General features: G+C 39.3%; 1 protein-coding gene across 1 annotated transcript in view; it reads right to left on the bottom strand.

Annotated features, from left to right (window-relative positions):
* FKBP9 (FKBP prolyl isomerase 9) overlaps positions 1-25,077 on the bottom strand; it is a 71,913-nt gene that overhangs the window by 13,439 nt on the left and 33,397 nt on the right. Inside the window, exons 5-6 of the mRNA XM_007958247.2 lie at positions 18,294-18,483; positions 11,067-11,212 (exon numbers count right to left, since the gene is read on the bottom strand). Coding sequence (XP_007956438.2) covers positions 11,067-11,212; positions 18,294-18,483 — 336 coding nt within the window. The remainder of the gene's footprint in view (positions 1-11,066; positions 11,213-18,293; positions 18,484-25,077) is intronic.

Below are 25,077 nucleotides of genomic sequence, written 5' to 3' on the forward strand. Positions count from 1 at the left end.
GCAGCTGAACATGTTAACAGTTTGTACCTCCCAGAGACGCCATTTCAGAAAAATTTAAGTGAAAATTTTTAAATAGTGTTACTTAGAATCAAGAATGTATATAATATTATCATTAACATTACAGATAAGAAAAACAACTCAGATGTGATATAACTTGCTCAAAGAAACAACACAGTGATAGACAGAATTCAAATAGAGATATATGAACACCAGCGGCCCCGCCCCATCCCTTACCTCCACTATGTACTGTTTCCGTGTCTTTGTTTCTGCACTCTCTTCTCTTTCACACACAAACACAGAAAATGGATGCTTATTAAATACCAGGCACTCTTTTAAGTGCTTTATATGTATTACTATATTGAACTCTCATGATAATATTATATCCCCAATTTACAGATAAGAAAACTCTGAGGCTTGCCCAAAGTTAGCAGTGTAGTAATCAGAGAAACGTGTACTCTGACAGCAGAACACAGGTGCCCGATGCTCACTAGTGATGAGAGCTGCTGATGTGAGTAGCAACAGCATGCAGGGTCTTTCCCATGGGACAAAGGAATTGCAGAGGGCCACCAGTGAGAAGTCTGCTTAAGAAGGTTGCTCAGAATCAGGGCCAAGGGCAGCTTTTCCCAGAGAACTAACACACACTAATGGGCTGAGTAGCTGTAGAGCCATATAAGTAGTTTCTTAACCTTGGAAACCCATAAAACTTACCTGGGAATGAACCTCAAAAACACTACAGTAAGTAAAGTAAGTCAAACACAAAAGGCCACATATTATATAATCCCATTTATATGAAATGGCCAGAATAGGCAAATCCATAAAGCCAGAAAGTAGATTAGTTGCTGCCAGTGGTTGGGGGAGGAAGAAATGGGGAGTGACTGCTAATGGGCATGGGGCATCATTTTAGGGTAATGGAAATGTTCTGGAATAAGTAGTGATGGCGGCACAACTTTGTGAATATGCTAAAACTCACTACACTGTACACTTTAATATGGTGAATTTTATGTTATATAAATTATATGTCAATAAAAAAAATAATACAACTTTAAAATCCCATCTCCAAAAAACAAACTCACTGCTGTCAAGTTGATTCTGACTCACAGAGACCCCTCCTTGGGTTTCTAGGGTGGCATCTCTACAGAAATAGATTGCCTAGTCTTCCTTCTCAGGAGTGGCTGGTGGGTTTGAACTCCCAGCCTTCTGATGAGCAGTCAACTGCTTTAGGCACTATGCCACCATCTAGAAGCACTTAAAAAAACACCACTGTCTGGGCCAAAGAGATTCAGACTGACCTGGAGCAGTGGATCTCAGGCTTTGGTGGCTATCAGAATCATCTGGAGAACTTGGTAAAAATACAAAGGCCTGGGCCCTATCTCAACTCATTATGTAGACTTCTGCAATCATATTAGCTCTCTCGATGATTCTCATCTGTGATGAGCACCAACATTTGGGAACCACAAGACCAGAGACAGGCATTGATATTTTTTATAAGCTTCCCCAGGCAATCTAATTGGCAGCCAAGTTAAAAACTATGCTTAATAAATGAAAAACAAACAAAACACAACCCACTGCCATCAAGTCAATTCTGACTCATAGCAACCTTACAGGACAGAGTAGAACTGCCCCATAGGGTTTCCAAGACTGTAAATTTTTATGGGAGCAGATTGCTTCATCTTTCTCCCGCGAAGCAGCTGGTAGGTTCAAACCACAGATCTTTTTGGTTAGCAGCCAAATGCTTTAATCACTGTACCACCAGAGTGCCCTTTAAGAAGTAAAACCCAAAAACCCATCCACTGTCATCAAACCAATTATGACTCATAGTAACCATATAAGAACAGAGTAGAACTGCCCCATAGAGTTTCCAAGGCTGTAAATCTTACAGAAGCAGCCTGTCTCATCTTTCTCCCACAGAGCAGCTGGTGGGTTTGAATCACTGACTTTTTTGATTAGCACTCCAATGCCTTAAACATCACAACTGTTCTTAATAAGTAATGGGCCCTGGAAATGTAGAGACTATGCCATTCAACAAGGAGCACTGGTGGTGCAGTGGTAAAGCAATTGGCTACTAACCAAAAGATCAGTATTTTGAACCAACCAGCCATTCCACAGAAGAAAGATGTGGTAGTCTGCTTCCATAAAGACTACAGCCATAAACCTCACCAGAGACATAAAAGACCTATACAAAGAAAACTATAAAACACTGCTACAAGAGACAACAAGGGCACTACACAAATGGAAGAACCTACCTTGTTCATGGATAGGTAGACTAAATATTATAAAAATGTCAATACTACCCAAAGCGATCTACATTTAACCCAATCTTGATCCAGATTTCAACAAACATTTTTAAGGACGTGGAAAAACTAATTACTAATTTCAGGTGGAAAGGAAAGAGACCTCAAATAAACAGAGTACTTCTCAAGAAGAAAAATAAAGTGGGAGGTTTCACACTCCCAGATCTTAAGAACTACTATATAGCCACAGTAGTCAAAACAGCATGATATCAACCATTGTGGAAAGCAGTATGGCGATTCCTTCAAAAGTTGGAAATACAAATACCATTTGACCCAGCCATCCCATTACTAGGTATATACCCTAAAGAAGTGAGAGCCATAACAAGAACAGATATATGCACGCCGATGTTCATCGCAGCACTATTTACAATAGCCAAAACTTGGAAACAACCTAGATGTCCAACAACTGAGGAATGGATAACCAAACTTTGGTACATTCACACAATGGAATACTATGCAACGCTAAAGAATAATGTAGAATCTGCAAAACACCGCATAACGTGGATGAACTTGGAGGACATTATGCTGAGCGAAATAAGTCAGTCACAAAAGGACAAATATTGTATTAGTCCGTTATTGTGAAAGTTAAGGAAAGGTTTATCTGTTGGAGGACATTTTCTTTGTTGGTTACCAGGGGTGGGAGGGAAGGGGAGGGAATGCTGTTAGATAGATAGAGATAAATATTGATTTGGGTGAAGAGAAGGGCAATGTACCAAATGTGAGTGACCAATATGGCAGCATTGAGGATGAGAAAGACAGAGAGAGTTACACGGGCAGTACAAACAACAAATATGAACCCCTTTGTAAATACAATACTGAGTTGTCAATGAAAGCAAACATGGGTATAGGGACGGATAGATGGGTGAACAAGCTAAACAATTATGTATGTCTAAATGGAGAGTGTATCCAAGATCATATACAGGGTTGGCAGACAATGGGCCTCTCGAAGAGTATGAAGGGATGGACACTGGGAGAAGATAACTATGGGGAGGAAGTGGGAGGGGAGCTGCTGCATTGTAAATTTTGGTCAATGACATGAGACAAAGTATATGTGAACTGCTGTATGAAAAGTGAATTTACTCTGTAAATCTTCACCCAAATCCTAATAAAAAAAAAAAAAAACTTGCAAAAAAAAACAGCATGATATTGGTACAATGACAGACAGATAGACCAATGGAATAGAATCGAAAGTCCAGATATAGACCCATCCATCTATGGATAACTGATCTTTGACAAAGGTCCAAAACTCATTAAATGGGGAAGAGACAGCCTCTTTAACAACGGTGCTGGCAAAACTGGATATCCACTTGCAGAAAAATGAAACAAGACCCATACCTCACCCCATACACAAAAACAAACTCAAGCTGGATCAAAGACTTAAATGTAAAACCCAAAACTATAAAATTCATCAAAGATAAAATAGGGGCAAATCTAGGAGTCCTAATTTACAGCATAAATAGACTATCAAGCGTAACCCAGAATGCACAGAAGGTAGAAGAGAAGCTAGATGACTGAGACCTTTTAAAAATTAAATTCTTGTGCACATTGAAAGACTTCGTCAAAAGGGTAAAAAGAGAACCTACAGATTGGGAGAAAATATTTGCCTATGACATATCCAATGAAGGACTTATCTCCAAAATCTATAGAAAACTTCAACACTTCAACACCAAAAAGACAAATAACCCAATTCAGAAATGGGCAAAAGACTTGAACAGACATTTAATCAAAGAAGATATACAGGCAGCCAACAAACACATGAGAAATTGCTTGCAATCATTAATCATTAGAGAGATGCAAATCAAAACAACAATGAGATATCATCTCACCCCAGCAATAATAGCAAAATTCAACAGGTCAGAAAATAACAAATGCTGGCGAGGTTGTAGAGAGACTGGAACTCTTGTGCACTGCTGGTGGGATTGTAAGATGGTACAACCATTGTGGCAAACAGTATGGCATTTCCTTAACAAACTAAAAATAGAAGTACCATTTGACCCAGCAATTCTATTACTAGGAATATATCCTAAAGAGAGGAGAGATAGCACACGAACAGACATATGTACACCTATGTTCGTTGCAGCACAATTCACCATAGCAAAGAGATGGAAACAGCCTAAATGTCCATCAATGGATGAGTGGATAACCAAATTATGGTACATGCACACAATGGAATACTATGCTACATTAAAGAACAATGAGGGATACATGAATCATTTCACAATGTGGATGAACCTGGAGGACATTATGCTGGGTGAATTAAGTCAATCACAGAAAGACTAGTACTATATGAGCCTAGTACTATATGAGCCTATTACTATAAAAAGACAGAGAAGGGTTTGCTTGGGAAAGGGAACTCACTTAGTTGGTTACTGGGATGCGGAGGAAGAGGAGGGATTAACTTCAGGCTAGTTGGGGCCTACACACTGACATGGGTATGGGGAGGGATATACAGGAAGGATCTATGACCACCATGATAACATTAGGAAATGGGAGGACACCAAATTATGCACATAAGAGATAGATGACAGAAGCTAATACCAACCAATGTGTCCACAATACTGCATTGCCATTAACACCAAACACTGGGCTATACAGATAAATACATGAACACCTGAGATGATCAGATGGGGGTCAGTGAACAGAAGTATACTCTAGACCAAGGATAGATTCAGCTGAGGCTAATCTTGCACAGACACCAGTGATACAAAATACCTGCAGTCCTTACAGAAACAATAGAAGACAGGCACAGAGTAATCCCTCACAGACAACCAGACACTATGAGAGAGAGATCCAATAGATCTACCGTTTCAGGACCATGTACCGGGGGACACCAGACTCAATTGGCACAACAAAATACATGAAAGCATTGCTCCACATCCTACATTGTTAAGTAGCAACTGGGGTCTTACAAGCTTTCAAGCGGCCATCTAAGATGCAGCTAATGGTTTCCTAGCATCAGAAACGAAGAAGAATGCAAGGAAAAAAAAAAAAAGGGTATTTGGAAGCAATCAGTCATAGGACATGATGGTCCTCAAGACCAGAACTAGATGGTACCTGGCTACCAATGCCAACCACTCAGGAAAGGATCAAATCTAGAGATCTAGGATACAGTGGGAGGGAAAACGTGGAACAAAATCCAAAAACTGGTCAGATGAAATCTGGTGAGACCCCCAATACTGTGGCCCTGGAATACATTATGCACCTGGAATAAAATGTACCTCCAGGGACTGGCTCTCAGCCCAATAGTTAACAAGATGTACTCGCAGACCACTCAACCCATGATGATGCACCCACATACTTTATGGTAATACATCCCTTGGAGCAACAGACCACGGGACACCAGAGGACCAACATTCAAACTGAGGAAATGCAGGACAAACAGGAGTGCATAAATATGAGGGGCACAGGGGGAGGGTTACAGAGTAGGAAGGGGAGGAGACTGGGTTAGGGTTGGAAATGGTAAATGGGGAATGAAACTAAATGTACACATTACGTTGAATGTAAAACAAGCTCTTAAATAAATAAATAAAAATTAAAAAAAAAGACTACAGCCTTGGAAACCCTATGGGGCAGTTCTACTCTGTCCTATAAAGTCGTTATGAGTCAGAACAGACTGGTTGACAATGTTTTGGGGGGTTTTTTTGGTGCTTAATAATCTATAAATGAACAGCTGAGAAGACTTGGAAACCCCATATCTAATCAAGATGACCAAGGTGCAGCCCATAATTGAAATATGGTGGAAAAGAAAGCTATAGGCTAACCAGCTATATCAACCTGTTTAAAAGAAGGTTGTGTGGCTGGAACCTAGACAGGGATGCCCAGGACAACGTCTTTCTTGGACCAAGCTGCACAAACATCAGATTTGCCAATGGAGACACAGTCTCCTCTCAAAGGTCCATTTGAGTACATGGCTTTCTCCATGGCCAGAAAATAATAGGCCATGAGATAATCCACCTCCCTGGGATCTGTCTCCAGTTTTCTGAGAACTTTCCTGATAACTAACTTAGCTTCTCAGACACCAAGGATTCCAAGTATAAGTATCCCCATAAGTTATGAGGTAGAATCACGCCTTATCAAGTAACTATTTAGCTACCAGGTTTGTGTCTCAGTTCTTAGGAAGTTAATGTGAGTCAGTCCTACCAGGTGCCTGATTAACTCTGAGGTACAGATATGTATCACTGAGGGCATCAACAAGAAAGTACTCTCTGTACAGGCAGGGATTTGTGTCTGTCTTTTCTCTGCTAAATCCCCAACACTTAGAGCAATGCCTGGTCATGGTAGCACTCAATAAATCTTTAATGGGGAGGGGAGTAGATGGAGTTTTGGGGCCTGCATAGATAAGGACCAGACTTTGAGCCCTAAGATCACATCTGCCCCAGGTGGCCAGCCGGGCTCCCACTCTCACTCCCTCTATCTTTCTCAGAGTTTCATAAAAACTAGTTGCCATTAAGTGATTCTGACTCATGGCAACTCCTTGTGTATCAGAGTAGAACAGGGCTCCACAGGGCTTTCAATCTTTGATTTTTGGATGTGTCTCTGCATAGACTTGAACCTCCAACCTTTCAGTTAGTAGCCAAGTGCATTAACTATTTACACGACCCACAGACTCCTGAGTTCTACAAAGCTACCTCTAGACTAGGTGTACAAATGAGTGATGACCAGCAAACAGGTGAAAATAACCCAACACTTCATTATGGCCCCAAAACCAAACTCTTCTCTCAATAAACCCTCATTCAATTTTTACTAGAATCCCTCTTCAAGAAAAGGCACATGGAATCCTGACTTTCTGGAGCCATGAAAGTTGGACGAAACCCCTAAACCACTGCCCTGAGACAGTCTTTAAACCTTAAACCAAACATATCTCCTTAAGTCTTCCTAAAACCAAACAACAGTTTAGCTTAACTAGAATGTCTGTCTTGAGCAGCATGCTCTTTTAATAACTCTCTATAAGGGATCAAAGGAGCTCTGGTGGCTCAGTGCCAAAGGCACCTGACTGCTCTTTTGGTTACCTAGTGCTGCTCTAACAGAAATTTACCACTAGTGGGATGGCTTTAACAAACAGGAGTTTATTCTCTTATGGTTTTGGAGGCTACAAGTCCGAGTGGAAAGTGCCAAGCTCTAGGGGCTGGGTGAAAGCCCCTTGACCTTGGGTCTCAGCTCTGCCTCTTGCTCCTGGCCCACTGAACCTGGAGGTTTTCTTTGCTCAGGCAGCTGGTGGCTGCTGAGGCTGAAAAACCCAAGGTCAACAAGTAAAAAGAGGCAATCCCAATATTACCAAACCACACAGCAGGCCACTGATTCAAGTCCTCATTAAGAGTCCCAAGACTGTCAGACAACAAGGCAGGCTGCTGAATGAAGACTCAACTACATGCAGGGTCCAAGCATGCCAAAAGCTATAGACCATTCCCAAAGCTTCTCCTTATATACTGGAAGTAGACTACATCCCTAAAGCACTACTCAGCTGCTCACAGCAGATTCTACCATGGAGTTGACTGCCAGGCTCATCATGGGGAATAACTACAACCAGCTGCCCAGCCACTAAGAACCAGGCCCAGCCAAGCTGACACATAACTTAACTACCAGAATTGCTAACCAGAAGGTTGGCATTTCAAACCTACCAGCCATTCTGTGGAAGGAAGATGGGGCAATCTACTTCCATAAAGATTTACTGGCTCACAAACCCAACAGGGGTCACTATGACTCGGAATCAACTCAATGGCAGTGAGTTTGGTTTGGTTTTTGCTATATGGGATCAAATAGACAACAGCAACTCAAAAGCTTAGATGGCGGGGGGGAGGACAATGCAAAAATAATAATAATAAATAATAATTAATTTTTTTAAAAAAAAGCTTAGATGGGAATCTTAGGTAGCAGTGGTATCAATGCGAAAGGAACAATTCCAAAAAGGAACGTGAGCATGGTTGCACAACTTGAAGAATGTAATCAAAGTAACTGAGCTGGACATGTCAAAATTGTTGGATTAGTGTCTGTTCTATTGAACAGACTCTCAACAACAACAATTATAAAAAATTTATAACAAAAAAATAAAGGCAGCCGACTAGCTCACCCAGAAGGCAACTCTGCCCCTTCTGGTAGTCATGGGTTTTCTCCAAGAGCTCTAAGACTTCAGTTTGAGTTCTTGGTTCTCCATATATGGGTATCAACAAGCCACTGTGTATGGAAACTCACTCTTCTCATCTACACACACACAGGTGGGTTAGAAAGCCCTGGGTCTACTTCCAGCTCTATTACTAATCAGGTGTGTGGCTTTGGCCAAATGACTCGACCTCTCTGGGCCTTTTTATTTCATATTAAAAAAATGAGGATAATAATATCTCAGATCATTGTTTTGAGGTTTGAATGAGACCATGTGTGAGCAGTGCCCGACACACAGCACATAATGTGAATTGTTTCCTTCTCCTTCCTAAGAGAGTGATGAAAAGGAAGGTGGGGGTGCAGACACCAAAAAGGAAGTGATGTTTACACAACTCTAGAGGCAGAACCTATTTTCCTCTTCAGGGCTAAAAATACTTCCAAGCACCCTAATATCTGGGCTGCCCCCATGGAGCACACCTGATGGCAGGAGAAGAAGCCAGAACTTTACAGAAAGCCTACCCCTTCCTTTCCACCAACACTGCAGGGGAAAATGGCTACAACAAAAGGACAGACTGACGGAGGCTGAGAGCACTAGGGAGAGCCCAGCAATTCTTTCCTTCCACAAATACAAATTACTGAACAATTATTATAGGCTTGGCCCTCTGGTAAGGTGGTGAGGAAGTCACAAATTAGATAGATTCTTTTTCCTGGTGCTTTTCTTGCGTCAGTCCTACAAGAATGAGTATTAAGTGCTATGCAACCCCCACAACAAGGCTGCAGACGCTCATTATTAGAGGATATAAGGCCCCACAAGAAATGTTGGGTTTTACACATCAAGGCGCCCCTGCCTCCACAGCAACATGTGATTCAGAGTGAAGCAGCCTCATGCCCAGAAAATTTATGAGCCTCTGATGCTTCCCAGAGCTTTATATAATTCTTTGCAGAGCTCTGTCTCCTACTTGATAGAAAGTCAAAGGGAGGAAAATAAACAAATATTTCCCATCAATGCATTCTTCTCAACAGAACCATTAGTCATCAGGTCATAATGAAATAAGAACACTCAAAACATATTTATCTATTTCTATACATATTTAAGGAGCTCTGGTGGCGCTGTGGTTAAGGCACTGGGCTGCTAACCAAAACGTCAGCAGTTCAAACCCAACAGCTGCTCTGTGAAAGAAAGACGAAGCAATCTTGAAAACCCTATGGGGGGTTGCTACGAATCAGAATCAACTTAATGGCAGTGGCTTTAGGCTTTTTTTTTTTTTTTAATGTATACAGGTGTAAGTAGAAATTTATATGATAGAAAATAATAGAGCGTTAAAACATTAAATAAGATGCCCAGGACACGAAGCAAAACCTGCTAAATGTGTCTTAGGCTGCAATCTGTTGTGGCGTAATAAATCAGAAATTTTTGTTTCTCCATGGTGGTACACTCTAGTTTTCAACCAACCAGATGTTTCCTTGGTCATCTGGGACAAACTCTATTAGGAAAATTACCAGGATCCACATGATACATCAGTGAAAGTCAGAAGTCACTTAATGAAATAAATGTGTCTGGCAAGCAAGTCTAGCCAGTATCCCATCAGCAAAAAGAATACGAAATCAAAATAAATACTGCATCAACTATTCCAAGCAAGTTAATTAAAAATGATGTATGTGAGAAAACATAATGTAAGATGAAAGCATGGTTTGGAATACTATGTAGCCATTAAAAAATCTGTTGGCATGGCAAGTTCTTCACAATAAATTAGGTAAAGAGAGAAATTACAAAGGACTATACATAAATGATCCCACTTTTGTCAGTATTTCTTCTTGTAGGTATAGGTTTCTTTTTACCTACACTGATTCAACATTCAAAAAAAGGATAGAAGGATATTTGCATCATGGTTAACACTTTATTTTTGGGTGGTGAGATTACGGGTCATTTTTGTTTTCATTGTCTATCTGTATTTTCTCTTTATAAGGTCAAATTACATTTTTTTGTGTTATTTTAAAAAGGTAGTTTGCTATTAGAGTGACAAAAATGTTCTAAATCTAGATTATGGTGACAGTTGTACAACTCAGTCAATTGACTATAAATCATTAAATTATATGCTTAAAATGGATAAGATTTTATGGTATAGAAATTTTACCTCAATAAAGCTATTAAAAAACAAAAACAAAAAAAGAGGGTTATGTAGCTTACTCTCAACTAGATTTTTAAAAAAATGTAATTATAGTGTGAAATCAAACAGAGTAAGATGTTAACAAGTGACTCTAGATAGAGTTCACTGTACAATTCTGTCAACTTTGGCGAAGGTTTAAGAATTTTTCAAATGAAAAGGAAAAAATGTCAGGGGCACATGGGAAATAACAGCGACACTAGAAATTAAAGCTTCTTGGGAGCTCAAGTCTTAAGCTGGCCTTCAGTATTTTAGCTCCCTTAAAACTATAAAACCCAAACTCACTGCCATCAAGTCGGTTCCAACTCATAGCAATCCCATTGGGCTTCCAAGGCTGTTATTAATCTTTACAGATATAGACTCTCCCATCTTTTCTTCTGCAGAGCAGCTAGTGTGTTCAAATCACTGACCTTTTCGTTAGCAGCCAAATGCCTTAACCACTACACCACCAGAGCTCCTTAGAAGCCCTCATTCCAAGAAATGTGGAAAGTGCCATCATGTATACAATACTCACCTCTTCCTTCTTCTCCATACCCCAAGTGAGGGGGGACCACAATCCTCCTCCTCTCTCCAATGCAAACACCAAGTAAACCTTCATCTATCCCAGGAATCACATAGCCCTGCCCGATGTATGTGTCAAAGGTACGGTTCCGGGAGTAGCTAAAAATGATGAAAAAAACAGAGGTTACTAACAAGGGGCACCACCGCAGCAGAATAAATTAGTGGGTCTCATAGAGCAAGAACCTAGAGGCCTCCAGACCCCAAAATAGAGAACACAGCCAGGACACATGCTCCTGTGAAACAGTGAATAAGAATCCACACTGTGTAAGCAGCCATCTAAAGAAACACTCCCAGATACAATGCACCAGCCCTTTGATTTGGTCAGGTTTAAGGCTGGCAGTTCAAATCCACCAGCCACTCCTTGGAAGGAAGATTAGGCAATCTACTTCCATAGTGATACCACTTCAGAAACCCAAGGAGGCGTCGCTATGAGTCGGATACAACTCAACGGCAATGACTTTGGGTTTTTTTCTTTTTTTTTTGGTAGGGATGTGATGAGAGTCACAAGAAGCAATTACACAGAAACATAACTGTGAACTGGACTCTGCATTGGAAACCATATCAAGTTACTGAAAAAGATCTGGGGTATCCCTTACCAGAGACTTGGAATGTATCACGAGGAGCCTGTCCACAGGATCCAAAGAGCAAGTCTGTATGTGAGCCATAAATATTATGATTGCCATAAAAGTAGCCTATACACTGAGGCCCATTTAATTCTTCAGTCTCTACCACAGCCTGGGTGAAATATCCCTACTGTAATCCCTGTATATCAAGCCTCCCTCTAGTGAGCACTTGGGTGTTCCAAATGCCACTGGCAGGAGGTCCCAGTGTTCTACTCCATGGAGAGATTCAGGCTCTGTATAGACTGTCAATTCAGTCTGATTTGTATGAGTTTGGCTGAAATAGGATTCAATTCCCCAAAGCCTGATGACGCTAACATAAAATGGCAAAATTTCACATGTCAAGTCTGTTACCAGACTCTAGACCACAGTGATCTGCACCCCTCACCCACCTTCCACCAAGTGCCGATGTGGCAAAAGGCTGTGCTTAAAGAGCCTGTCTGTTCCACGATTACCTCATTAGACACAACCAGAGGATGTGCCTCAGAGAAGATGGACAGCCACGTAAGGCCAAAGAGGATGAGGGGGACAGTGGGCACTGAAGGACGTGGAGAACTGAACAGGGAAGAGAACTGGGGTAACAATGAAGGCCACACCAAGAGACAAGAAAAAGCCTCACAAGAAGAGACTGGACAAGAATGGTGGGCTTAAAAGTGTAGAGAACTGAATAACTTTAATGACAGAACATAAAAGTAGATTTAAATAAATGGAAAAAGATCATGTTCCCCAGGGGGATATTTTCCAATGGCAAAGTCAGGATTGTAAAGTTGTCAATGCTACCCCTAATTATGATTTTAAAATAATTTCAATCAAAACTGTGTGGTGTGGTGTGGTGTGGGGGAAAGACTCAATAAAGAAATTCTAAAGTTCATTTGGAAAAAGATAATTAAGAACACAGTTTTTTTAAAAAAGAATACACTTCTGTAAGTAGTGTATAGTAAGCTATCATTCCCATGAAAATAAAAATGGAGGAATACATATAAGTGTATATCATCATTTTTGTACAGACCAAAAAACCAAAACTCACTGCCATTGAGTTTCTGAGGTGGTAAATCTTTTTTTTTTTTAATGCATTTTATTGAAATATAATTTACATATAGTGAAATACACAAAACTAAAGTGACATAGGTCAATGCATTTTGATTTTTTATTTGCAGTGTCCCTCCCCTCCCCTTCCACCTCTGGCAACCAACAAAGAAAGTTTCCCTCAATATATAAACCTTTCCTTAACTCCCCACAACAATGAACTAATACTATATTTGTCCTTCTGTGATTGACTTATTTCACTCAGGATAATGTCCTCCAAGTTCATCCATATTATGCAGTGTTTTGCAGACTCTACATTATTCTTTAGTGCTGCATAGCATTCCATTATGTGCATGCACCATAGTTTGGTCATCCATTCTTCCGCTGATGGGCATGTAGGTTGTTTCCATCTTTTTGCTATTGTAAACAGTGCTGCCATGAACATGAGTGTGCATGTATCTGTTCCTGTCCTGGTTATCACCTCTCTAGGATATATACCTAATAATGGGACAGCTGGGTCAAATGGTATCTCCAATTCCAGCTGTCTAAGGAATTGTGAAGTGGTAAATCTTTATGGATATAGACTGCCTCATCTTCCTTCGACAGAGCAGCTGATGGGTTTGAACTACCAACCTTCTGCTTAGCAGTCAGATGCCTTAGGCACTATGCCACCAGAGCCCCTTTGATATGTACAGAAGACCTATGAAATTAGTAACACTGGATCCCTATGGAGAGGGGAACTGAATGAATGAGGGACAAAATTAGAAGGGATATACTTTTTTCAGGACTTTTAACCATGTCAAAATCCTAAAAATTGTGTTTAAAAAAATAAAAAGAATACTGCCATACAAATTAAAAAGCTATAGATATATAGATGTATCAATGGAAAAGGATAAAAATTATAGACAGAGACCCAGAAGTGTACATAAGAATCTGGAACATAATAAAAGTCACATTTTAAAAAAGTAGGAAAAATATATTTATTCAATAAAGAGTGTTGGAAAAACTAGCTAACCATCTGGAAAAAAATTAAAGTTAAATCCTTTCTGTCACACTGAATATCACAAGAAGTTCCAGATGCATTAAAGATTTCAATATAAAAGCATTTATGAGCATGGAAAGTGACTGTGGAAGGTTGTTAATATCAGTTACCTCGGGTACTGAGAATGGAAGGGATGGAAAGGTAAGTTACTACATTTTTTATAATGTATCTTTGGAATAGTTCACATATACCATAAGAACATATTACTTATGAAGATAAAAATTCTAATAAAGAATATTTCAAAGTAAAACCATTAGGGACTTAAAGAAAACACAGGGAACTATTTATATTTATGGGACCTCTGGTGGCGTAGTGCCTAAGACATTTGACTGTGAACCAGAAGGCTGGCAGTTCAAACCCACCAGCTACTCCTTGGAAGGAAGACTGGGCAATCTAGTTCCATAGAGACACTGCCTCAGAAACCCAAGGAGGGGTCACTATGAGTCAAATCGACTCCACACAGTGAGTTTGTTTTTTGTTTTTTTTTTGGTATTTCTATTTATATGGGAGGGACAGACATTGTAGCAAGTCAGCAAAGACCCAAAAGAACCCAAAGTGTAATGTATTTAACGACATACATAGTTTACATTTAAATGGATCAAAAAATCACAAGAACCAAAATTAAAATGCAAATAAATAGGGAAAATGCAAAGTAAACAATAGATAACCATAAAAAAGTTAATGTCTTTAATGCATAAAAAACAAACAAACTGATTGCCATCAACTCTGACTCATGACAAGCCATGTATGCCAAAGTAAAGTTGTGCCCTACAGGGTTTTTAATGGCTGATTTTGGGGAAGTGTATTGCCAGGCCTTTCTTCCAAGGCACCTCCAACCTTTCAGTTAGCAGCTAAGCACATTAACCATTTGTCCCACCCAGGAACTCCCTTAAATGTATAAAAAAACAACAACCCACTGCCATTGAGTCGATTTTGACTCATAGTGACTCTACAGGTAGAGAAAAACTGCTGCATAGCATTTCCAAGGCTGTAATCTTTATGGAAGCACACTGCCACATCTTTTTCCCATGAAGCATTTGGTGGGTTCAAACCAGTGACCTTTTGGTTAGCAGCTGAATGCTTAGTGACTACTTCCCCAGAGCTTCTCTTTAATGTATGGAAGAACTCTTTAATAAGATAAGGACAAATGCCTTCAATATAAAAACAGGCAAAGGACAAATAACTCACCAGAAAAAGAGATCCAAATAGCCAAGAAATATCTGAAAAATATTCAACCTCAAAATGAAAAAAATTCAACTTCAAATCAAATAAATTTGGATGAAAGCCAAAAATAACATTTTCCTTCTATAAACTGACAAAGATCATTTTTAAATGTTATTTTAAAAAAAAAAAAACTTAACTGCTGCTGAGTCCGGCCCGACTCACAGCGACCGCTCCTTGGGTTTCTGAGGCTGTATCGCTACAGAAGTAGACTACCCAGTCTTCCTTCTGAGGAGTGGCTTGTGGGTTTGAACCACCAGCCTTCTGGTTAGCAGTCAAGTGCCTTAGGCACTATGCCACCAGAGTGCTATTGAGCTTATAGGGATTGGGGCACTCTCAGACAGTGAGGAGGAATAAAACCTTCCTTGAGAGCAACTGTAAAAATACACAGGAACTTTGATTCAGAAATTCTGTTTCTAGAAATTTATCCCAAATGAGCAATTAATCATAAACATTCAAATTTAGATACAAAAATAATTACTGCAGCCCTACCTAGAATGTCAAAATATAGGAAACAACATTCATGACCAACAGGGAATTGACTGCCTAAATAAAGGCAAATCCACACAATGGAATAATATACAGCCGTTAGGATGGCCTTGATCCCAAGTACTAAACTGGAAAATTGTCTGAAACCTAAGAAAACCCCCCCAAAAAACAAACCCATGCCATTGAGTCAATTCTGACTCACAGCAACCCCACTAAGTTTCCAAGGCAGTAAATCTTTATGGAAATAGAATGCCCCATCTTCCTTCCCTGGAGCAGCTGGTGGGTTTGAACCGCCAACTTTCTGGTTAGCAGTGAAATGCCTTAGGCACTGTGAATTGGGATCCTATTAATGAGGAAAGAAATCTGGTATACACAAAAAAAATATGGTCTTTCAATCAGAAATATAATTCCAGGGAATAAAGGACAGAATCAAACTCTCTTATAACAAGTAATATAACACATAAACACACTGAAGGATATTTTTATAATAGAAAAGAATGAATAAATCTTAAATGTTCACCAATAAAAGGAATGGTTAAAGAAATTTGGTATATTCATCCAATGGAACACTATACAGATATTTTTAAATATGTATTTCTCCCTCTGCATTGATAGGAAAAAGCAATCCCAAGGTCAAAAAACAACGAAGTACCAAGTAGTATATATCATGTATTACATTTTATAGAATGAAGAGGAGAAAATAATGTAACATTTGTATTGGATCATATTTACATAACACACACACACAGGAAGAATAAACAAGAAACTAATAAAAGTGGTTAACTGTAGGGACTGAGGGGAGATGCGGAGGGAAGGTAGTGTGGAAGGCTGAAATGGAAGGCCGAATGGGCCTCTCACTGAAAACTGCAGAACTTTAACAGACTAACAGGCATGATTAAAGTAGACATTAATCACAGAGACTAACTTGCTATCCCCACCCCAGCCCCCTTTTCTTTCAAGTAAACAGAATAGCCAACCTCTTTAAGGACACAGTTTTTTAGATTGTCATTTTCAATTATATATTCTTCTAAGCTTAACTGTCTCATGACTGGGTTCAGCTGAGAATCGTAATCTATGAAGCAAGATGACCCTGAGAAGAGGGATGCTGAGTCTGGAGCAACCAGGGAAGAAAAGAACATAGACGTTCCTGGCAGTCCAAGGAATCTTCAACTCCCTTCTCATTTCCATATATAATCATATTCACCCCTTTGCTCAAGAAGACAGACATTTTAGAGAAATGATTTTCACTGTCTCCTTGGGTATCAATACTCAATAAACCTTTTACTTTCCCTCTTCAACCTGTTGTGATCATTGGCTCTTAGTGACAGGGGTTAAGGACCTTGTTTTGAGCCTGGTGGAACCACTGAGACTATGGCCCCTAGCAGCCCTTCAGGTCTGGAACTGAACCCATGTCTGTGGCTTCCAGCCAAACAATAGACAGGCATATGAATTGAACATTTACCTGAGGTAGATACACTCCTTGGAGAGAACAATCATGGGAAAAAGAAGGGCTGCTTATGCACAGAGAGACAGCTCAGGGGGCAGGAGTGATGGAGGGATAGATACAGGGAAGAGGTAACTATCGGGAGGAAGTAGGAGAGGAACTGTTGCATTGTGGTAAATTGTGGTCAATGTCATGAGACACAGTGTATGTGAATTGCTGTATGGAAAGTGAATTTACTCTGTAAATTTTTACCCAAATCATAATTTAAAAAAAAAAGGACCTTGTTTTCCTGTAACAGTAGATAGAGACAGATGAAACAAACCATCTAATGCATACTTTGTTTTGATTTTGAACCATGTGATTTTTACTTTAAAAAAAAAAAAAGAGAGAGAATGAAAAATTTAAAAGAAGAAATCCCAGGAGCAGGAAGAATAATTGTTCAAATAAAATAACACCATATAAAAATGATTCTCTAAAGTATTGGATGACTAAATAAATTGGAAGTCTATTACCTCAGAGAGACAGGTAGGTTGCTGTCACTACTTGTCTGTTCTATAGAAAGTAGAACAGTAAAGGAGTGGTTGCCAAACAACACATGCCACTTGAATGAGTAAGACATACTAAATGCCTGCTGCCTGCTCATATTTTGCACCCCGAGCCATCTGTACAAACTGCAGGCTGTGCCTGATAAGCAAAGCAAAACTATGAATAACAACAGTGGCACGGGAACTGGCCTCTGCAGCATCGGGACAGGAGATAAAAGTTCATCCAATTGCTCTTTAAAGTTTGTAAAGTGCTTTCATATATATACCTTTATCTCCTTAACCATCTGTTTGAGAAACTGTATGTAACAAGAGAAAAAGCTGAAGCCCAGGGGAGTAAAATGCTGTCCCAAGTTACAAAGCTAGTACATCACAGACAGGGACCAGAACATAGGTCTCCTGGCATCAAGTCTCTGCTCTTTCCACTGGGCCTCCCTGACCTCACTTCTGGCCACTCCTCAATCTGGACCCCAGAGCTGGGTTTGTACTTGGACAACTGAGCACAAAATAGGAGATGATAGAAGTGCTTTCCATTCTCTCATGGAAAGCCACTGGGAAGTCAAAAGCAGACCTCTCGTTTTCCTTTAGACTCATCTACCCTAACAACAAGGTAGAGAACATTCTAATGGTCAATGCAGCAATTCAGTATCGAAAAACAGTAACCTTTAATGGAGATCAAAATACTAACTACAAACCAGCACTGACATAGTATTCAGAGCCATATTTATTCAGTCCAGCCAGAAGCAGAATATTTAATAAGACATTCAGGTTATGAAGGTGCTAGCTATTTCCTTACCTGGAATCAAAGAAGGTGCCATCCAGAAGCGTGCCATTGTAATGATACCTGAGAAAGTCCCCACTTTGACTTCTCCGCTCACAGTTTTCAGGCACTACTTTGTTCTCAATGGAAATGCCATCCTTGGGGTTATGCAGGTCTAATAATGCAACATCAAAGACCAGAGATGCCTGTCCAGGAATGTCTTTCCCTAGAGTGGAATGGAGGAAGGTGATGAAATCAGGATACAAGATTTAAGAAGTGCTTTAATAACAACTCAGCATTCTCTGTGTTGCTGTTATTCATTCCTTGAAGTTTTCAAGCCAAGGAAACAAATGTTCCTCCAAATACTGGGTGGTTCCACATGGTGCCTGGCCAAGCTGTCTACCCATGGTATCTAACCATGGACCAGAGGGTATAATCTAAAGCCTGATTTGCTCAGGAAAAAGAGAAAAATGACATCAATAATGTGAGAGACTATGGCGTCTCTATTTTCGACGCTCATGCTGTGTTCATGTGACTGACTATATGCCCACATACAAACTCAGATACACAATTACGAGGGTTTCTGTTTGTTTATAAATGCATTAAAAAGATTTAGAAATACAAATTCCAAAGCTCTGCTTTTGTTCTGGAGAACATTACAGAAACTTGTTCTTCAGAAGCATCAGCCAATTTTTGTAAGAGGCAAAAGACAAAATTCACTCCTTTCAGTGCATCCAAAACAAGATACAAATAAAACTAAAATTAAAATGAGATGACAGAGGGGAAAAATGGCACCCGCAACCCAAAATATAAATAATCCTCAAATAATTTTTATCTCAATTCTGGATGGTTCTGCTACTCTTAGATGTTCCAAATGGTGAGGATTTACTGAACATCTGCAAAAATGACTAATCCACATAGAAAGATCACTGGGCATTCGTCCTCCCTGCAAAGATAAATATCAATGAATAATTAACTCTAAATCCAGTAATTTGGGGTAAAAATTGAAAAAGAGCTACCTCAGTGCTCTAACTTGTCATTTATTATACCACACAAAGCAGTGGGGCTGCGTAAATGAACCACACAGGCACCAAGCCTGTGCTTCTTCAACACACCCTTTCGGGAGAACCCACGCTGTCCTGCTGAGTCAGCTTCTGGAACATGACCAATGCCTGAAGTGCTTGTGGAGTGTGTTTGTGTGCATGTATGTGTCTCTGTGTGATGGAAATTAATCCTTTGTACCTTTCTATATAGTTTAATGTGAGAAACAAAATCTTAAAAGTAACCCTAAGGTTTTCATTTTTCTAGCATTAACAGGTACTAACTGGATATGTGTTTTTGATCTACAACTTCACTGAGATGTAATTCACATAAATACCACTCACCCATTTAAAGTGTATTGTTTGTTTTTAATTTCTTAAGATAGTTTTTTTCTTTAAATGTTATTTTGTTGTTTTTGAGACTGTGCACAGCAAAACAGATACCAACTCAACCATTTCTGAATGTACAATTTGGTGACACTGATTACATTCTTCGAGGTGTGCAATCATTTTCACCCTTCTGAGCTGTTCTCCATCACTAACATAACCTCACTGCTCCTTAAGGTTCCTATCTAACTGTTCAAGTTTTTATTGTCAATTTGATCCAATGTAGTTGTTTTTGTTTTTTAAATTTATTGTGGTTAGGGCACAAGTTTACAGAGCATATTTGTTTTCCATCCAAAAATTTATACACTTTTTGTTTCGTGTGGTGGTTAAGTTTGTGTGTCAACTTGGCAGGGCCTGGTTGAGTGGCTGGACAGCTGAATGTAATTATCCCCCATCGTGAGAATGGTAATTAACTCCAGGGTGGAATCTATTAGAGCAGCTGTGTAGCTGCTTTGGGTATGTGGTCTGCTTCCCATATATAAGAAACAGCTTTGGGAATGGTTTCTAGTTTATGGCACACTTGAACCCTGCATGTAGCCGTGTCATTGTTCAGCAGCCTGCCATGCTTTGCTGATCTGGGGACTTTCGACGGACTTGAATTAATGGCCTGCTGCTATGTGGTTTGGTAATATCAGGATTGTGCCTTTTTTACTTGTCAACCTTGGGCTTGTCAGTCTCAGCAACCAGCAGCTGAGCGAAGAAAAGTCTCTAGCTTCAGTGGGCTGGGAGCAGGAGGCAGAGCTGACGCCCAAAGTTGAGGGGCTTTCACCCAGCCCCTAAAGCCCGGCACTTTGAACTCAGCCTTAAAGCCTCCACATTGTAAGAGAATAAACTCCTGCTTGTTAAAGCCAACCCATTTGTAGTATACTCCTGTCAGAGTGGCACTAGGAAATCAGAGTATTTCAAGACATTAGTTGCAATTCCCTCAATATAAAAGCACTCTTCCTACTTCCTCCCTGGGTCCTCCATATCCACTCTTCCTTGTTTCCCCCTTCCTGTCTTTTGAGCTTTGTTTTAGGGCAAATGCTGGCCTTTCGGTCTCATATGGTAAATTATTCTGAGAAGTACATTCCTCAAGAGTGTTACTATTCAGTGTATAGGCCTGTCTGTTGTTCAACGGAAAGAGGATTCCCTGGGGTGGGTTCACAACTTTGAAAGATATCTAAGGGCCACAATCTCAGGAGTTCCACCAGTTTCTAACAGACCAGTAAATCTATCATTTTTATGCTTTTGAATTTTGTTCTACATATTTCTCTCATTCTGTCCAGGAGCTTCTAGGTGTCAATCAGAGTGGTCAGCAGTGGTAGCTGACACCATCTAGTTCTTCTGGTTTCCAGGTAGTGGACGCTGTGCTCCATACAGATGATTCTTGGAAGAGCACAATGCTCCAGGCAGACCTATTTTGCTAGTGAAGCTACTGTTTGGTTTTAAGAAGACTTCCGGGGATATTTTTGGTTTAAGGTTTAAAGATTATCTCAGGGCAATAGTTTTAGGGGTTCATACATCCTCTATTGCTCGAAAGTCTAGAGTCTATGAGGATTTGAAATTATATTTTGCATTTTCCCCCTTTTGATTAAGATTCTTTTATGAAATCTTTGATCAAAATGCTCAGTAATGGTACCATGTGCCATCTAGTTCTTCTGGTCTCATGGCAAAGGAAGCAGTTGTTCATATAGGCCACTGTATGAACACATTCCACATCCTTCTTTTATTCCTGAATCTTTTTTCCTCTGTTGTCTCAGGTGAATAGAGACAAAGCAGTAAGTTTTTTTGTTTTGTTTTGTTTTTTTTTTTTGGTGGCTTGGATGGCTACTTGCAAGCTTTCAAAGACCCCAGGCACTATGGAACCACGTAGGAGGTAGAGCAGAAGCACTAAGCATGTTATTAGGCCAATTAACTTGGACATCCCATGAAACCGTGACTCTAAACCTCCAAACCAAGGAACCGAATCCCATGAAATGTTTGGTTGTGCATAAGCAGCCTTCTCAGCTACTTTTCTTTTAGTCATTGTCGTAAATATATCTATCACACAACTTTTGCCAATTCAACTCTTTATAGGTGCACAACTTATTGACAGCAATAATCAGCTGTGCAACCCTCTCTTAATCAGTGCAATTTTCCAATTACTGCTAACCCCCCTTTGTCCCTCCCTCCTGCCCCTGGTGAACATTAATAAACTTTGCTCTCTATACATTTGCCTAGTCTTGTTTTTTTAATATATAAATGAGATCAAAAAATGTTTTCCTTTCTAACTGACTGATTTCACTCAGCATGATGTCTTCAAGGTCCATCCATACTGTAGCATTTAACAAGACTTCATTTCTCCTACTGGCTGAGTACTATTCCACTGTATGTATGTGCCACATTTTTGTTTACCACTCATCTGTTGCTGGATATTTAGGTTGCTACCTTTTGGCTACTGTAAACAGTACTGCAATGAAGCCTGGTGTACAAGTCTCTTTAAGTCTCTACTTTAAACACTTTTTTTTTTTTTAAACATACACATATACCTAGAAGTGGAATTGCTAGGTCATATGGTAGTTCTATTTTTAGTTTTTTGAGGAGCTGCCACATTGTTTTCCATAGCAGCTCTATCATTTTGCATTCCCACCAATGGTGGATAAGGGTTCTAAGTTTCCCACATTCTTGCCAACATACACATACATACATATATGTTTTTTTGTTACATCCCAGTGGGAGTATAATGGTATCTCATTGTAGTTTTGATCTGCATTTCTCTGAAGACTAATGATGCTGAGCATCTTTTCATGGGTTTGATGGCCCTTTGAATGTCCTCTTTGGTGAAGTGGCTATTTAAATCCTTTGCCCACATTATGACTGGGTTATTTATCATTTTGTTAAGTTATTGAAGTTATATTTATAGACTATTAAATTCTTTCAAATATATGGTTTCCAAAGACATTCTCCCAGTAATTTGTCTTTTCACTTTTTCAGTAAAGTCTTTTGATGAATGAAAGTTTTTAATTTTTATGACATCCCACTTATTTATTCCATCTTTTGCTGTTTGTGTTTTTGTTATTATATAATCCACTGTTGAAAGCTACGCCTGACAGCATTGCCTTGCTTGTTCTTCTAAAATTTATGGTTTAGTTAGTACATTTAGGTCCTTAAATTCATTATGAATGTATTTTCTGTGTAATCTGAGGCAAGGAACCTGTTTCATTTTTTCTACATATGGATATCCAATTTTCCTAGCATTATTTACTGAAGAGACTTTTCTTTCCCTGCCAAATGTATTTAGCATCCTTGTCAAAAATCAGTTGACCACAGATGTGTAAGTTTATTTCTGGATTCTCAACTCTATTCCATTGGTCTATTTGTTATTGTTAAACCAGTGCCAGCTGTTTTGATTACTGTAGCCGTATAGTATGTTTTAAAATCAGGAAGTGCAAGTCCTACTTTGTTCTTCTCTTTTAGCATTGTTTTAGCTATGTGAGGCCTCTTCCCTTTTCATATAAAGTTGAGGATTGATTTTTTTATTTCTTTAGAGAAGGCTGTTGGAATTCTAATCAGGATTGCATTGAATTTATAGATCCCTTTGGGTAGTACTGATATCTTAACAATATTTAGTCTTCCAATCTATGAACATGGAACATCTTTTCATTTACTTAAGTCTTCTTTAATCTCCTTCTGCAGTGTTTTATAGTTTTCCTGGTGTAAGTCCTCCATGTCCCTGGTTAGATTTATTCCTAGGTTTATTCTCTTAGATGCTATTGTGAATGGAAATGTTCCCCTAATTTCACTTTCAGATTTCTCATTGGTGCTGTATAGAAACCCAACTGATTTTTGTTTGTTGACCGCGTACCCTGCAACTTCGCTAAATTCCTCTATTAGCACTAGAAGCTTTCTTATAAATTCTTTGGGATTTTCTATAGAGGATCGTATCATCTGTGAATAGAGATAATTTTACTTCTTTTCCAATCTAAATACCTCTTATTTCTTTTAGTTGTCTTATTGATCTAGCTAGGACTTCTAATACAATATTGAATAGAAGTGGGGAGAGCAGACACCCTTCTGCTGTTCCTGATTTCAAGGAGAAAGTTCTCAGTCTTTCTCCACTAAGTATAATGTTGCCTGTTGGCTTTTCACATATGCTTTGAAATCATATTGAGGAATCTTTCTATTCCAATCTTCTTTAGGTTTTTATCAAGAAAGGGTATTGGATTTTATCAAATGTCTTTTCTCCATCCATAGAGATGATCATGTGGTTCTTTTCCTTTGTTCTACTGATGTGGTTTACTACCTTGATTGATTTTCTAATGCTGACCATTCCTGCATTCCTGGAATAAATTCACTTGGTCATAGTGTATGACTCCTTTAATATGCTGTTGGATTCTGTTTGCTGGCATTTTATTCACGATTTTGGGATCTATATTCATGAGATATTGGACTATACTTTTCTCGTGGTGTCTTTGCTGGGTTTGGATATTACAGTTGTATTTGCTTTACAGAATGAATTAGGGAGTATTCCTTCCTTCTCTATCATTTGGAAGAATTTAAACAGTATTTATGTCAATTCTTCTCTAAATATTTGGTAGAATTCCCCAGTGCAGCCTTCTGGTCCAGGACTTTTTTTGGGGAGGGAGGTTTTTGTTTACTTATACGATCTCTTCCTTTGTTATGGATTTGTAGAGACTTTCTCTTCCCTCTTGAGTCAGTTTGAGTAGGTAATGATCATAATATTCTGTCACAATTCTCTTTCCTTCTATTGGGTCAGTGGTAATGTTGCCTCTTTCATTTCTTATTTTAGTTATTTGCATCTTTCATCTTGTCTTCTTTGTCATTCAAGCTGACCAACCCACTGCCATTGAGTCAATTCCAACTCATTGAGACCCTGATAGGGGTTCCAAGGCTATTAATCTTTACAGAATCAGATTGCTTCATCTTTCTCCCATGGAGTGGCTGGTAGGTTTGAACTGCTAACTTTCTGGTTAGCAGCCCAATGCCTTAACTACAACACCAAAAGGGCTGTAGATTTTTTTTCTCTCTCCCCTCCCCGCCCACCTCTGGGAATCTACAAAACACCATATAACATGTTTGGAAGACTTTGTGCTGAATGAAATGAGTCATTTACAGAAGGACAAATATTGTATGAGTTCCTTATTGTAAAAAGTCAAGGAAAGGTTTACACAGGAAAGGAAATTTTCTTTATTGGGTACCAGGGAGGGGAGGGGAGGGGTAGGAAGGGAAAACAGATGGATAATTAAGAGAGAGGTTTGATATGGGTGAAGGGATTTAAAAATAATAACAACAAAAGAAGTAACAATAACCATTAGTTGATAGTTTTTGAAGCTAGGTTGTGGGCACATGGGGGTTCACTGTACTAGTCTTTGTTTCTGTCTGAAATATTTTATAATACATCTTTTAAATAA

Source organism: Orycteropus afer, unplaced genomic scaffold (assembly GCF_000298275.1).
Source record: "Orycteropus afer afer isolate SDZICR_OR568_19922 unplaced genomic scaffold, OryAfe1.0 scaffold00894, whole genome shotgun sequence".
Lineage (NCBI taxonomy): Eukaryota > Metazoa > Chordata > Mammalia > Tubulidentata > Orycteropodidae > Orycteropus > Orycteropus afer.